This window comes from Punica granatum, chromosome 6 (genome assembly GCF_007655135.1).
Source record: "Punica granatum isolate Tunisia-2019 chromosome 6, ASM765513v2, whole genome shotgun sequence".
Lineage (NCBI taxonomy): Eukaryota > Viridiplantae > Streptophyta > Magnoliopsida > Myrtales > Lythraceae > Punica > Punica granatum.
This window is the reverse complement of record NC_045132.1, coordinates 13,551,975-13,567,114: the sequence shown is the minus strand read 5'-3', so window position 1 is coordinate 13,567,114 and position 15,140 is coordinate 13,551,975. Positions and strand designations below refer to the sequence as shown.

Below are 15,140 nucleotides of genomic sequence, written 5' to 3'. Positions count from 1 at the left end.
AGCAACTTTCCTTGATTTTCCACGTCGGTGACACAATTCCAAACTTTAGTTAGTTGATTTTGGTGGAATCAAGTTTGTTGATCAGTTTTTTATTTTTTAGATTGGGAATAAACTAAATTTGCAATCGTCTTGAGTTAGGAAACACTTTGCCTCGGCTGCTGGAACATTTTTAGAATATTAAATATGATGTTGTGCTTGTGGCAGGTTAGATTGAATTGTGGAATGAATTGGTTGTATACTGAAATCAAGCTATTGTGGCCTTGGTGTTGATTTTTTATTGAAAGAATTTGTTTCATATTTAATGAAGCAGTTGGCAGTGATAATTAGGAACAAAGAAGTGTCTTTCGAATCTCAAGCTATTTTTACATTATATAGAGCTTCTTCGTTCTGTATCTTTTTCTTCAATTTTATTAATTACACTCAGATTTAAAAAAGAATGCCTTTGATGAGATTTGTATGTCGAGTGTAATAATTCAGACATGAGCTCGAGGTAACAAAGGAGAGAAAGACTCGATGACATCGAATTAGAGGAACAGAGCACCCAAGTGAAGTAAAACTCGAGTTACTTTTGTTTCAAACTGAGGGAGATGATGAAAAGAAGAGGAAGTTCAGGGAATTTTAGGGAGGAGAATAATTATACAATCCAGAGAAGTGCCTTTTTATTTCGAATTTTTCATTGTTATTGTAATTCACGCTAATTTAAACATTAGGGACAATGTTCAGTTCAAGTTTCGAATTTTTAAATTTGATGATCGCTACCATTTGTTTAGGTATTTTTTTGGTTTAATTTTTATTAGGTTTTCACTTTTTAGGCTTAGGTTTGTTTCTTAGCTTGACTTGATCAAATCGATGTGAACCGTGTCTTGTTTGATGATGATTTTAGTGGTCTGCATTCATACTTATGGTTGGAGGATTTCCTAAACTTAACTTATGGTTAAGTTAGATTGCAATTACCATCTGGGTTTTATAAACGAATTTAAAGAAACAAACTGATTTCTTAAGCTCAAATTGTTTTTAAAACATTGCATATTTTGAATATGGTGGATTAAGTCGAAAAGAATATGACTTAATTAAACATATGATTCACCACTTGAGTTGACTCTGGTATGATTTTTGATTTGGGAGTTGAAGGATTTTAATGTAGTAGATCAATTACACTTGGTGAGGTTTTGAGCCTTCTTACGGGATTGATATATTTATATCAATCAGTTGTCTTTCATGAGGGTCATTTCATGTTTATGTCACTCTAAAACTTGCTTCATATACTCATTGAGACTACATTCATATGCATTTATTAGAAAGACGAAAGTAATTAGGTTGAGTTTGAGCCGAAAAGCTTACATATTTCATTTTATTCCCTAGTAAGCCACTTTGAGCCTGGTAAATATCTTATTCCTTTTCTTCATAACCATAGGGCTTTTAGATCATTGACTTCTTGGGTGAGTATTGGTATTCATTAAAGGGGTGGAGTGAATAGGTAAATTGAGTAAAAGTGTCAATTATAAGTTGTTTATTTGTAGCTGGTACTTCTCTTCTTCAAAAAAAGTTAAAAGAAAAAACAAAAGCAAAAAGAAAGAAAAAAGTTAATATGAGAAAAAAAAACAATAAAGAGAGGAAGAGAAGTCAAGAGAAGCTAAGAAAAAAAGAGATACTCGAGACTGACGGCTAAATATAATAAAGGGTAATAGAACTAGAGAGTGATGGATGTTTGAAATTCTTTGTTTGAAAAGAGAAATAAATAAATTAAGCCTTTGTGTTTGAGAGTAAAGAGAGGAGAGATATTATATCACAGGGTGTTTATCTCAGGATTTCAGTTATATAGGTTTTTGCCACTTTCTTCCTCTTTATATTTCCATCGAATAGTTGGCTGAGATACTTAGCAACATTACAACTCTTTAAAAGACCCATTGATCCAAGTTTGCATTTGAGCAGAGTAGTGGAGGTTGCAAGTCACACGGAGCCAACAGAAGCGTAAAAGGAACATAAATTTAAAATTTTATACCCGTGAAACTAATTTCAAGATCTACTAAAAGAATAAGAGTAAATAAAGCGTACCTAAAATATTTCAAATTGTCGACCGAGCGTCTCATGCGTAACGCTTCTATTGGTATCCACATCGATTTTGTCGACGAGTCTTCAAAATCGACAGTGCTAGTGGCCAATACTCGAAAGAAACACCGGTACGACACCTGAAATTTTCAGACTAATAGACCTAATTTGAGTTGAACAATTCAACCCAAATTATATATACTTTATATGCATGCACATATATGCACGCACACATATATCTATTATATTGATACATATATGTTTTTTTTTATATTCAAATCCCCTAAGCTGTATATATCTATATATATAAAGCTTGGGGGAGCATTTCAAGTCCCTGACCGGTTTTGGACAAGGGGAATTAATGCTACGTTTGGTTTCAAAGTAAAATTTTAAAATCAGATTTTGATTTTGAAAAAAAGTGGTATAAATGGGCCCATCATTTGACTTTGTATGAGTTATTTTGTTTTGTTATGGAAAAAAATGGTATAAATGGGGTCCACTCTTTGACTTTGTATGAATTATTTTGTTTTGTTGTGAGTAGAATTATGTTAAAGTTGTGATTTTAAAATCACATTTGCAAACCAAACAAGCCATAAGAATCCCAAATTGCCATGTGTCCTTACATGGATCGTGCATCAATTGGGTTCATTTAATATAATAAATCGAGTCTAATTAATCGATAAATTTAATTTCATTAAATATTCGATTAATCGGTCACACCATAAATCATCTAATCTCTATTAGATGATTTTATTGTTTCAAAATATCTCATCAATTTAGTCGTAGTGTGTGACCTTGTAGATTTCCAATTACGTTGACAGTAATATCGAAATCTTTATTTCAATATTACAAACAGTGAACGGCATCAATGCATTACTGTTACTCAAGTAATCGAAAAGTCAATTTCTCGACGAACCTAATGACCTACGTTACCGTGTAATATAATCCCTTTGTCATCTATATTTCTATTGAGCCCGAGGCATGGTAGATATCATCCTTGTATAGCTCAATTTCTCCTTTTCTTGGTTTATCGGGTAAATCTATCAGAATAAATGAGCTTGATATCGCTATATCGACTCATTTAGATATGCATACACTTTTAGACTTTACCATCAAGCGGTCATGAGATATCGCTCCCGTTTCATAGGAGGGACAAATCCTATCTTGGTCACTCACATTCCTCTCCATGCTCTGTAGTATACCCAATAACTGTCTTTATAACCAGCCTGTTACGGTGACGTTTGACAGTATCAAAGTATATGACATTACATGTAGGAATCCATGGTGGCCTCAAAGTCAAAGGACCACTACACTATAGTCACTATGAGATATGCTAATGACAGTCACATAACAACCCATGTAGCAATCTCATGGCGGGTCAGTCTAATACACATTACTCCTAATGTATACCTATGGTGTGACTTGATGTCTCCATATCCATGACCTGTGAGACTTGGTCATTAATCAACACCCGCACTAGTCTAACCGTATTATCGTTGTCCTAATTAACGATAATACTTTGACTAGGGACATTTAGGAATAACGTTCGGTAATTATAGGATCTCACAATCAAGTCACACTTGATGCCTATTGAACCTACTATTCTAAGGAGATTATTGTGTGAAATCATATTTAAGCGCAATCTATACAATAACAGAAATGCCTCGTATTATAATGAAATACATGTCATATTACAGAACTGATAATAGATTGTTTCTAGGGCATACACCAATTCCCAATAGAGGTGACATGGAAAAGCAAACTTATGGCAGTACATATTCATAAAATTGAATTTGAGTGTGAACACATAGTCTATACACATGAGAGTTGAGTACGTACACATTGACCTGTGATGATCTACCATGTTGATATGTTAAACTCTTCATTGAGATATTATGCAAAGACTTTTGAGTTGGTATGGTTAATTTGTTTACAAAAATTTATTTTCTCGAAAAGCTTGATTTATTTCCTACTTTTGGTGTGTATGGTTCTTATATGGAATTTTTATGAAGATAGTAATGCATTATTTCTTAACTATGAGTTAAGTGATGAAGGAATGAGACCATAGGGTTCGGTGCAGTCACTTCTAAGAACATTAAAGGGATCATTTACTTCAATTGATTTGGGTCTTGCTAGGGAAAAATGGTTATTTGTTGGCTTTTGTTTTTCTATTTGCTCAAGGACTAGCAAATATTAGGTTTGTGAGCGCGTTAACTCCATGAAAATAGAGTTATTTGGCACTCTCTATGGGTATAATTAGGGCCAATTTATTGAGTTTTTGTTAGTTTTAGTACGTTTGTAGTCTAATTTTCATTTATTTGCTTTTTGATAGGTTTTAGGAGTTTTAATTAGTTTTAATCTGTTTTTGTTCGAATTGGAGTTAATTGAACGATATTCTACAGTTTCTAAATTCTTGATATTTTTTGACAGATTAAATTCCAGTTTTTGGTGCAAATTACATATCGATTAAAAGCTTATCGAGTTAGAAACTCAACGGTTCAAATGGTTCGTCGATTGGAGCCCAGATAAAGAAGATAAGGCCCAATGAAGTTCAGTGCGCAGAAAGTACCGAATCGAGCTGCCCTAGCTGCAATGGAAGAACGTTGCAGCCGTCCAGTTTAGCCAAAAACCGACCAGCATTCATTCTCTCGGAATTTTTGTGGGTCTCAAGCATGTTTAGAAAAGGAAATTCGAGGGAGATCTTTCGATTTATTATTGGTAATTGTTATGAGGATTTTGGGAGATATTTCTAGAATTTTAAGGGAGGAAATTATGAATTTCAAATGGGAAATAATGTTGTAGGGCTTGTGAGAGATTTTCGAGATTGCCTTTAGACTTTTGGAAACTTTTGGGCGTGCCTTCTTGGAGAGTTTTGGAGAGGATTTGCAATCAAAACCCGACGGAATGCTGTTTTTCTTCGTGATTTCTTTTTATTGTTATCTTAGAATCATGTCTAGATGAATTTTGTGCTTTTATTACTACAGTCATGAGCTAACTTCATCCTTCTAGGGTTGCAACGGAACCTGACATGTAGTCAAATTTTTCGTTATCTTTTGAATTAATGCATTGCGAGTTTTGTCTACTTATTCTATCTTGGGTTTAATGCTTGCAATTGTCTGGCCAACTATTGTATTGATCCGTTAACCTACTTGAATTTGAAAAAAGGAATTTTATGTTGAGAATTGAGATATGACAGCTTAACTTCGATCTCTAATTGAGTTGATTAGTGCGTAAGATAGGGATGTATTTACATAACTTAGATAGCCAATTCAAGTTAAAACTTTAATGAGTTTAGCTTAATTACAATTTCCAGGAATATAGGGGATTGGTTAAATTAGATATTTTTTCTAAGCAACTTAGAAGATACTTAGGAAATATATAGGGAACTGAGGTTAACGTATACAGGTTCTTGATGAATTAAGAACATTAAAGTGTATTGGGGAGTCTAGCAAAGTATTGGGGGAAATGGTAACCTAGGTTTTCTCCATCGATTGAATTTATGTTGAGTTACTTCTTGCTATTAAATTCTAGTTCTTGAAAACCAAATACTCGATTGATTAAGTTGCTTGATATCGAATGCTAGTAAGGTTTTTGGGATGAGTCTCTGTGGAAACATTACTCAACTTATCGTTATATTACTTGCACAATCCGTGCACTTGCGGGTTGTTAAATCGAATACAACCATTCTCCTAAAACAATATTTGTTGGGGTCACTTAACCCTTTTTTTTGCCAAATATTAAACGGAGTTATTCAGTTTGGCTAAAATACATGGTTTATTAGGTTGGTTTATAGAGGGACACGTGTCATGCTATGATTGGTCCATGTATTAAACGAATCGAGACGTCTCGATAATATAGTTGGTGAAAAATGCAGAATAAAAAGGAGGAGTGAAGGACTATAATTTGAGGGGCAAAATATATGAAAATTATGAATATTCTAGATTGAAAGTTAAAAAAATCTAATGGATAAGATGAGTACTCCACCATGCACATATTTGGAAATAAAATAGCGAAAATGGTTGGTTAGCTAATTGCTTAATGCGTGAGTCTAGACATAATGGTACTTTTGAGGTTAGGTGTTCAAGCCACACCTCAACTATTCATTTTTCTAATTTATAATGAAGAAAGGAGAACCCATTGGTCTTTTAACAGACCAAACCAGAGAAGGTGCCAGTCCGACTGGTCGAATCAGTCGGTCCTATTCGGTTTTCATAACAATGCTTAGGAGATAAAGTACTTGAATTTGGCCATAACTAGAATACTACCCGTGCCTTACACGGGCTTGTAATATACCTAATTTATTCAAACTTGTACTTAGTGGAAAAATTATTCAAATTTTTTTTATAAAAATACTTTAAATGAAGAATATTATAATCAAACCATTGTTTTTTGATAAATTTTTATTCTTTGGTAATGTTAATAAAAATTTAAAATTATTTAAGGTTATAAAATCAACATATTGAGAACATAAATTTAAATATTACGTTTAAATGTTTTTACCAACTGATTTTTCTAATGTACATCCAATACTTTCAATTATAAATCAAACATGTTGGTATGACTAAATCAATTCTAATATGAATTATTTAGTTTAACTTTTCTAATTATATATCACAAATAAATAAATAAAAATGTTGATATGCATAATAAACTATTCCGAAATTAATCTCTTTCTATCAACTTTTAAATTTTAATAATGTTTATAGATATGTAATTGTCGTGAAATAATAGATAGCTACATGAAATTATAACGAAAATTATTATTGATATTGAAAGAGTCTTTCTTGTGTAAATTAGCTACTAAAATTATTAATTTTATTTTTTCTATAACAAAATTAAAAGAAAAATTAACTAAATTACAACATGTATGAATTTCTTCATTATCTCATTATTGATATAAAATCTACATATACTTAAATTGATATAATAGAAAAACCTATATACAAAGTCTCTCAAAAATATTTTAGAGTGTCAGATTTAATAAAAAAACAAACTTATATAACCGGTTAATAAAATATCAAGATTCTTTTATTACAAAACATTATGTAGATGACAAATTTAAATTGATTAACTTTATATAGAAATTATATTCATATTTTTTTCACATTTAATGCATGCATAATTAATGTACCAATTCTACTCTACATCATTTAATTATAGATTAAATGATAAAAATGTAGTCTTTACATCATTAATGTACCAATTCTACTTTTCATAATTAATGTACCAATTTACTTTACATGCAAGGGTACTGATTGCATGGATTTGTTTTAAGTATTATTGACAGGGGCGGACCCAGGAATAATGTTTAGGAGGGGCAAAGTCAAAGTTTTGGAGCAAAAGTCAAACAATAAAATAATTCGGGGGGGCATTGATTTTTTTAGGGGTAAAAGTTGAAATTTTTACAAATTTGTATGTTAAATCTATAACAAATGAAAAAGTCAGGGGGGCAATTGCCCCCCCTGGAGCCTTAATGGCTCCACCCCTGATTATTGATTAACTTTATTGCTTATGATAATTGAGTTAAATTGTTTCATTAATATAATCTTGCTAAAATAAATTACTAATTATCGCCAAAATGAGAGGGTAATCATAAGATCCTCAAAATTTTCAAAATTCATACTTAAGGATATTTTTATGAATCGCAACATTTTCTCTGAAATTAAAATTGCATATAATATGAAGAGATTAAAAACTTTGTTGAATCCTATGTTTTATGAAAGTACATTATCTTATGAGGTTGATTTTCACTTTTAATTCTTTGATTCCAATGTACCTCATCGTAATTCTATAAAATTTTCAACCTTTTTGAAAATACTACCATTACTCTGATTTTAGTTAATATTCTTAAGTATAGCTTATAATCCTTATTTGCATTTTTTTCTAAATTTTTTATTTCAAATTGTAGTTTAGGATCTTCTTTTGACATGTTGATTAAAAATGCCTCTACGAATTGGTTATAACTTATAACTGATTTTTAAGTATTATTATTTATTATTTTTATGTTTGACTTTTCATGAAATCTTCTTTTGTTAATAACCTATTATTAATTTCATTAATTTTTAATTTGGAAAATTGAGGTAAACTTCTTTTACTATTTTTGAAGTGCATCAACTTCCCACCAAGAAAAGTGCATCAACTTAAGCTTGGATTATTAATATGATTTTTTTAAAAAAAATTTATAAGCACATTAATTTCAGCTCATTTAATCCTACTTAATTTATTTGGAAAATTAAAATAATTTTTATTTTTTAAGAGCATTAACTAAACTAATTTTTAATTTGGAAAATTGAGGCAAACTTATTTTCCTAATTTTGAAGTGCATCAACTTCCGACCAAGAAAAGTGCATCCACTTAACCTTGGAAAAAAATAATTTTTTAATTTTTAAGTGCATTAATTCGAGCTCAGTCAATCCTACTTAAATTTTTGGATAATTTTTAATTTTGAGAATTACTATTAAATTTACTTTTATATTTTTCTTTCTTGTCAAATGCATATGCATATATATATGGATGGACATATAATATAGTTTTTTAACTCTTAAGTAATTTTCTAATTTGAAAAAATAAAGTAATTTTCATTTTCTATTTTTGAATGCATAGATTTAAGCACATCTATTGGTCTTCAAGTGAATTTTAATTTATGTATAGATCTATATTAAGTAATTTTTTACTTCCAAAATTTTAAATTAATTTATTTTTACTTTTTCAAGGGAATTAATTAAAATTATTTAATGCTATTTAATGGTACCAAGTGAGTTTTACATTATTTATAGAAATTTGTAAATTAACATACATGGAAAATGTTCTGTTACTAAATTGATTAGACATTATTATTTATATATTTGATTTTTCATAAAATTTTCTCTTGTTCTGGTTGCATTTTAGTTCACTTAATATAAGTTTAATCACAAATTTGATTTGAATTATTTTTTCATGTTATATATATGGGGATATATAATATGTTTTAGTAACTAATTTTTTATTTGAAAATTTCAAATAATTTTTAATTTTTTAAGAGCATTAATTTAACTAACTTTTAATTTGGAAATTTGAGGTAAAATTTATTTTCCTATATTTTGAAGTGCATCAACTTCCGAGCAAGAAAAGTGCATCAATTAAGTTTGGAAAACTACAATGATTTTTAAATTTTTTAAGTGCATTAATTTGAGCTTATGTAATTCTATTCAAGTTATTTGGAAAATAAAAATAATTTTTTAATTTTTTAAGAGCATCAATTTAACTAATTTTTAATTTGAAAAATTGAGGTAAACTTCTTTTTCTAGTTGATCCTGTTCGAGTTTTTGTATAACTTTTAATTTCAAGAATTACTTTTAAGTTTGCATATAATTTTTTTTCTTGTCAGATGCCCATGTGTATATATATATATATATATTTGGACATGTAGTATAGTTTTTAACTCTTAAGTAATTTTCTAATTTGAAAAAATGAAATTATTTTCTTTTTCTAGTTTTGAATGCATCAATTTAAGCACATCTAATGGTCTTCAAGTGAATTTTAATTTATGTATAGATCTATATTAAATAATTTTTTTAATTCCAAAATTTTAAATTAAATTATTTTCACTCTGTCAAGGGAGTTAATTAAGATTATTTAATTCTATTTAATGCTACCGAGTGAGTTTTACATAATGTATAGGTATTTGTATATTAATATATAAGGAAAAAGTCTTGTTACTAAATTGATCAGATAATTGGCCATATTATAGATTAGATAATATATATATATATATATATGTATAGATTATATCATACATTCCCAATATTCAATAATAATATCAGAGGAATTCTTAAATATTATTACCTAAGAATGTACGATATTTACACTTTTTCCTAAATATAGCACGGCATTTGAAAAATAATACAGAAAGGCACGACATTTATATTTTTTCCTAAATGTAGCACGACCTTTAGGAGTAGCATGTAAATGCACGATATTTGTATTTTTCCTTAAATATAACATAACCTTTAGATTTAGTTGAGTATTTAGCATAATGTAAATTATTTATTCAAATTGTAATGATATCAGCTAGTTTGGAGTTAACGATGCAATGTGGCACAACATGATTAAACGAGTAACAGTTGGTACCATTAGTTTCATGTTAGTTGTTATCATCCAATCATGTGGGTCTACTCGTCCTATCATGTTCTGTCACGTGGCATTGTTAGCTCGACGTTAGCTGTTATGGTTACAATTTGACTGAATAATTTATATCATGCTAAATTCGCAGGTAAAATTAGAAGCTGTGTTATATTTAGAAAAAAAGTGTAAAAGTCGTGTTACATTTATGAAAAAATGCAAATAATGTGTCTTTATGTACTATTTTTCAGAGGTCGAGCTATATTTAAAAAATAAATATAAAGGTCGTGCTTTTTTTGATAATTAACCCAAATATTAGATTGTTTGCTTGGTGGGTCTACAAGTTCTTCTACTTGGCAGGCCTCGCTGCAATCTTGTTGAGCTTAAATAAGTTCTGCTCGAGTTTGAAAGTGCTGATTACGAGATTTCGAAAATTATATATGAGCATTTACTACTATCATTATTATAGATTGCATGTCTTTTTTACTATACATATGTATACATAGATATATAGATGATATGGGGGCTGTATTCGGCTCGATTACATGACGTATGAGCATCAGATTCAGACATGCGTAGTCGTCTCCCCTACTTCATCGCACTATGACAAATCTCATCTCGACCTAATCCAAGGGCGGAGAGTGTACCGCGTGGCAGGAGCAGATTGACTCCTGCATCTTCCCTCAGGATTGATTGCTCCCTTTCTAACAAAAAAATCTTAACCCCACAGGCAAGCTGTGTCTGTGTCATTCGTTCTCTGCCTCTACTCGCAACGTTGAGCCTGTGTGGGCTGTGCAACACTGAGCTCTCTCTCTCTCTCTCTCTCTCTCTCTCTCTCTCTGTGGGGGGGTGTCTCGTCAACTAGTTTGCCGGTGAGTTCATCTCGTCCTCTGCTTACCCTTCTAGATTTTCTTGGTTTTGCTCAGTCAGTTGTTCAATTGGTGTCAGCAAATTCAGATAATCTGTCCTGTTCTTTGCTTGTTCTTGTTGTCCGTAGGTTTCTTGCATGTGGGTATCTGTTAATTCACTCAATCCTTCATAAGCAGAGACCCCTAAATTCGTCCTCAGTTCAATGGCTTCCGCCGTTCTCACCGGAGCTGACAACCTCGCCCTGGTCAGGGCCGTGTCCCCTAAGGGTCTCGGCTTCCTAGGTTCGGATTTCCACGGGAAGCACCTCCCCCGATTGGCATTAGCTTATTCAAGAACTCCGAACATCTGCAGCTTTAGAATCACGCGGTTAGTGCCCAAATGCAGCTTATCGGCTTCGCGGCCTGCATCGCAGCCCCGGTTCATACAGCACAAGAAGGAGGCCTTCTGGTTCTACCGCTTCCTGTCCATCGTGTACGACCACATTATAAACCCTGGCCACTGGACTGAGGACATGAGGGATGAGGCCCTTGAGCCTGCCGACCTCTACGATCGGAACATGATAGTTGTGGATGTCGGCGGTGGCACGGGGTTCACCACACTTGGGATCGTGAAGCACGTGGATGCGAAGAACGTTACTATTCTTGATCAGTCTCCGCACCAGCTCGCTAAGGCCAAGAAGAAGGAGCCCCTCAAGGAGTGCAAGATTATTGAGGGGGATGCCGAGGATCTCCCCTTCAATACCGATTATGCTGATCGGTACATCTCTGCTGGAAGGTGATGGAGCTTTCACTGTCTTTCATTGAATTCGCTAAATTGGTCTGCCTGTGGAATCACCTGACATGAATTCAGTTGAATTCACTATTACTTGTGTTAGGATTTAACAACTTTGCAGGACTTGAGGTAAAAGCAATAGCATTGCACTGAAATTACGAAATAGCTAATCCAATGAAACATGCTTTGAATCCTTTTCTAGGCAAACTTGTTTGTGCATCAATGCTGTCGGAAAGAAAACGGGGTTTTCCATGTTCTTCTTCGTTTTTATGTTTATATTTTTGCAATGACGTATATTTCGGACATATCATGTCCTTCATGATTATCTCCTGGTTATCAGTGCTCATCACTAAACCATAAAGTGACCAAAAAGGAAAAAACCATTACCATGAGTTCCTTTTTAACTTGTCGAGGGCGCCATGGAAATTACTGAATTATTCTTCGCACACGGCTTTATAGTTTTCTCTGTTTCTCATTCAGCTAAATTCTAGTTTTGGTACTGTTTTGATTGATAAAGTATTGGTTCTGTAATGTCAATGTGATTCTTCTTAGCAAAAGCATATCTTTTTGGGGTTTCGCTATTGCTGTATTCGCCTTAAAAGTAATGTACCTTATTTTCTAATTTAATTAAGCTTTATTGTATTCGCTGCATGCATAAACTATTCTGTAATTTGTCAAACCGATTTCTCAATATGATTTTTTTTCCCCTTTTCATTTTGAAATTCTAGATTTAAATTTACCTTTGAGACAGACGATGCTATTGCTCAATCAATTCAGTTTGTGGTTTCCTTTTCTACCTAAAGCAAGCATCATAAGCCAGTCTGCTGTTGTAGAAATCGTATCTCATGCATGTGGTAATAATGATGTCTGGGGACTTCTGGATTTCCTGAAGCAAGGAAGAGATTTATGTGATGACTTCTCATGGATAGTATTTCTCCAATCTTCAGTATTGAGTACTGGCCTGACCCGCAGCGAGGCATTAGGGAAGCCTACAGAGTGCTGAAGCTGGGAGGAAAGGCATGCATTATAGGCCCTGTGTACCCAACATTTTGGCTATCTCGATTTTTCGCGGATGTTTGGATGCTCTTCCCAAAGGAGGAAGAGTACATTGAGTGGTTCAAGAAAGCTGGATTTAAAGATGTCCAGCTCAAGAGGATTGGCCCCAAATGGTACCGTGGGGTCCGTAGGCATGGCTTGATCATGGGATGCTCTGTCACTGGTGTAAAACCTGCTTCTGGGGATTCTCCTTTGCAGGTTAGTTTTCTTCGTAACTGCCACAGTTGATTCCTTTGGTTTGTTACGGTTATTACCTTCATCATCTAAGTGCCCCATCACCTTAATCATCATGTAAGTGTTGGAAGCCTGAGAATCAATCTCTCCCATACCTTTCAACTTGACGCATTTTGCTTCACGAAATTGATTTATGGGTCTCTTATATTGTTTAATCTTCATAGTGCTGGTAGTCTAGTACTTCTATTCGTCAAATATTCTTAACCGACTTGGGGCTACAAATTGCGCTATTTATTATTGGTTTATTTCTAGAAATCTATGTGTGTAGGTTATGGCCGTTTATCCAACTCTGCTTTATTCTCGTTTTGGTAATCTAATCAGAAAGTCTGCTCACTCTGTCAGACCTCATTGATTTCTAACTAATTTGACATATGTTCTCTATCACTTCAAGTCGTGTTATATGGGCTCAATAAAGTTTTGCGAACTAAGTAACACTATCTGTCATCTTGGCTTTGGGACGAGAAATGCAAAATGATCGTGTTAGTGAAATGTTATATAGTTGAGTTGTTAGAAATAATTATTATCTTGATGCCAAACCTTTGCCTACTTATTCTGATTAGTGCTGAAACTCTTTTTTTTTTTTTAACTTAATGTGGCTAAAATTTCTAACCTCATCGTGATGCTTCCGTTACTGTTATATTGGCTGATGAATGAAAATTTAACATCAAGTTAGCACATCTATCTATATCTATTTACATTTATTTATCTATTTTTTGGGTCAATGTATTTATTTATCTAGTTACTTTTTTTATTATTTGACCCACAAACTTTATATTTTACTTTATTCCACCCATAACACGCCTCTAAGCTCGACTGTTGATATTCCATTGTCCCACTAAATTATATGTTAGTGGAAAAAGTTCTGCCTTTTGGACTTCTCTTCTAAGTTTCAAATTGTATGCAATGGAACTTTACCAATGAAACTTCTCTTCTAAAATCATCATCAAATCTTCTTCTCTCACCCAAAACTGTCATCCTGGGTGGAAAGAGGTCAAGCCTTCTCCTGCAAAGACCGGTTGATTATGTGATAGTAGTTTGAATGGTCTCAACTTGATATGCTGAACATCTGTGTTCGTTGAGAACTTTTCCTTCTTCAATTTAATACTTTGAAGGATCCATGGAGAACTTGTCCCTGTTCAGTTTAAGAATTTCAAGGATTCCCTTGTGCCTTTCTGCGAAACACTGGACATCACTGGCTATTCATTACCGTATGTTGGTTCTATGCATCACCTGTTTAAAAAAGTTAATATAATATTACTCTTGAAACCAACACTGTTGCATTCCTTTCCTGTATTTGGAATTAACGTGCACTGGTAAATCTCAATGCAGTTGGGTCCAAAGGAAGAGGATGTCTCGAAGCCCGTTAACCCATTCGTGTTCATGCTGCGCTTCCTCTTGGGCGCAATGGCTGCGACGTACTTTGTCCTAGTCCCGATATACATGTGGATCAAGGATCAGGTCGTCCCGAAAGGTCAACCAATTTAAGAGGGCAGAAGGGAGCAGGAGGGGGGAAGCTGTCCGTAGGTTGCAGTACAAAGAACATTTTAGTGTCTTCTTTCTGACTGGTTGTGTCAATGTAACTTGGTATGATGAGTATTTTCAGTGAGAATCCTTTTCATGTTTATCTCAATTAACTAACAGACTAAGATCTTGAAAACTTTCTTCTTGGGAGCAGAGAAAATCGGAGGGAAAGGATTTGGGGGGAGATGTGTTATTCCTCAAAATCTCTTCATCCGAATTGAGTAGTTTTCTATCTCAAATGAGCACAAAACTTTTCCTTTTTGCATCATTGTGAAAAGATTTTCCATGCGGATGGATGAAGTCGGAGGAATGAGGTACACGTCCCTCTGAATTCACTCCCTCTAGTTCCCTGTAAATCATCGGTCCAAAAATCGGGTTAATTTATCTTGGCATCTAATTTGGCCAGTTACCCACGCTTGAATATTCAGTTTTCTGACCTGAAATTGTTTTATTTTTTGGTTATCTTCTCCAAGCTACTTGACAAAAGTAAGATTACATATAAAGATTAACAGTGAAAAATAACAAAATATTAGATAACA

At 33.0% G+C, this 15,140-nt stretch overlaps 1 protein-coding gene across 2 annotated transcripts; it reads left to right on the top strand.

The window, feature by feature from the left end:
• The first annotated feature begins 10,856 nt into the window (after nt 1–10,856).
• LOC116211303 (2-methyl-6-phytyl-1,4-hydroquinone methyltransferase, chloroplastic) lies at nt 10,857–14,862 on the top strand. 2 transcript variants are annotated; one of them, XM_031545621.1, is made up of 4 exons: nt 10,857–11,021; nt 11,147–11,793; nt 12,738–13,044; nt 14,410–14,862. In XM_031545621.1, exons 2-4 carry the CDS (start codon nt 11,222–11,224, stop codon nt 14,563–14,565), a joined length of 1,035 nt encoding a protein of 344 aa, XP_031401481.1. In that variant the 5' UTR covers nt 10,857–11,021; nt 11,147–11,221; the 3' UTR covers nt 14,566–14,862. The 2 variants fall into 2 exon arrangements, with proteins under 2 accessions (XP_031401481.1, XP_031401482.1); XM_031545622.1 differs by having other exon boundaries at nt 10,869–11,021; nt 11,196–11,793.
• Nucleotides 14,863–15,140: the final 278 nt, after the last annotated feature.

What these genes read in the sequence shown, in the direction of transcription:
- LOC116211303 (XM_031545621.1), top strand. Translation starts at nt 11,222, where the DNA reads ATGGCTTCCGCCGTTCTCACCGGAGCTGACAACCTCGCCCTGGTCAGG. An exon ending in CGGTACATCTCTGCTGGAAG is followed by an intron (nt 11,794 to 12,737) that starts GTGATGGAGCTT and finishes TCCAATCTTCAG; the next exon opens with TATTGAGTACTGGCCTGACC. An exon ending in CTGGGGATTCTCCTTTGCAG is followed by an intron (nt 13,045 to 14,409) that starts GTTAGTTTTCTT and finishes ATCTCAATGCAG; the next exon opens with TTGGGTCCAAAGGAAGAGGA.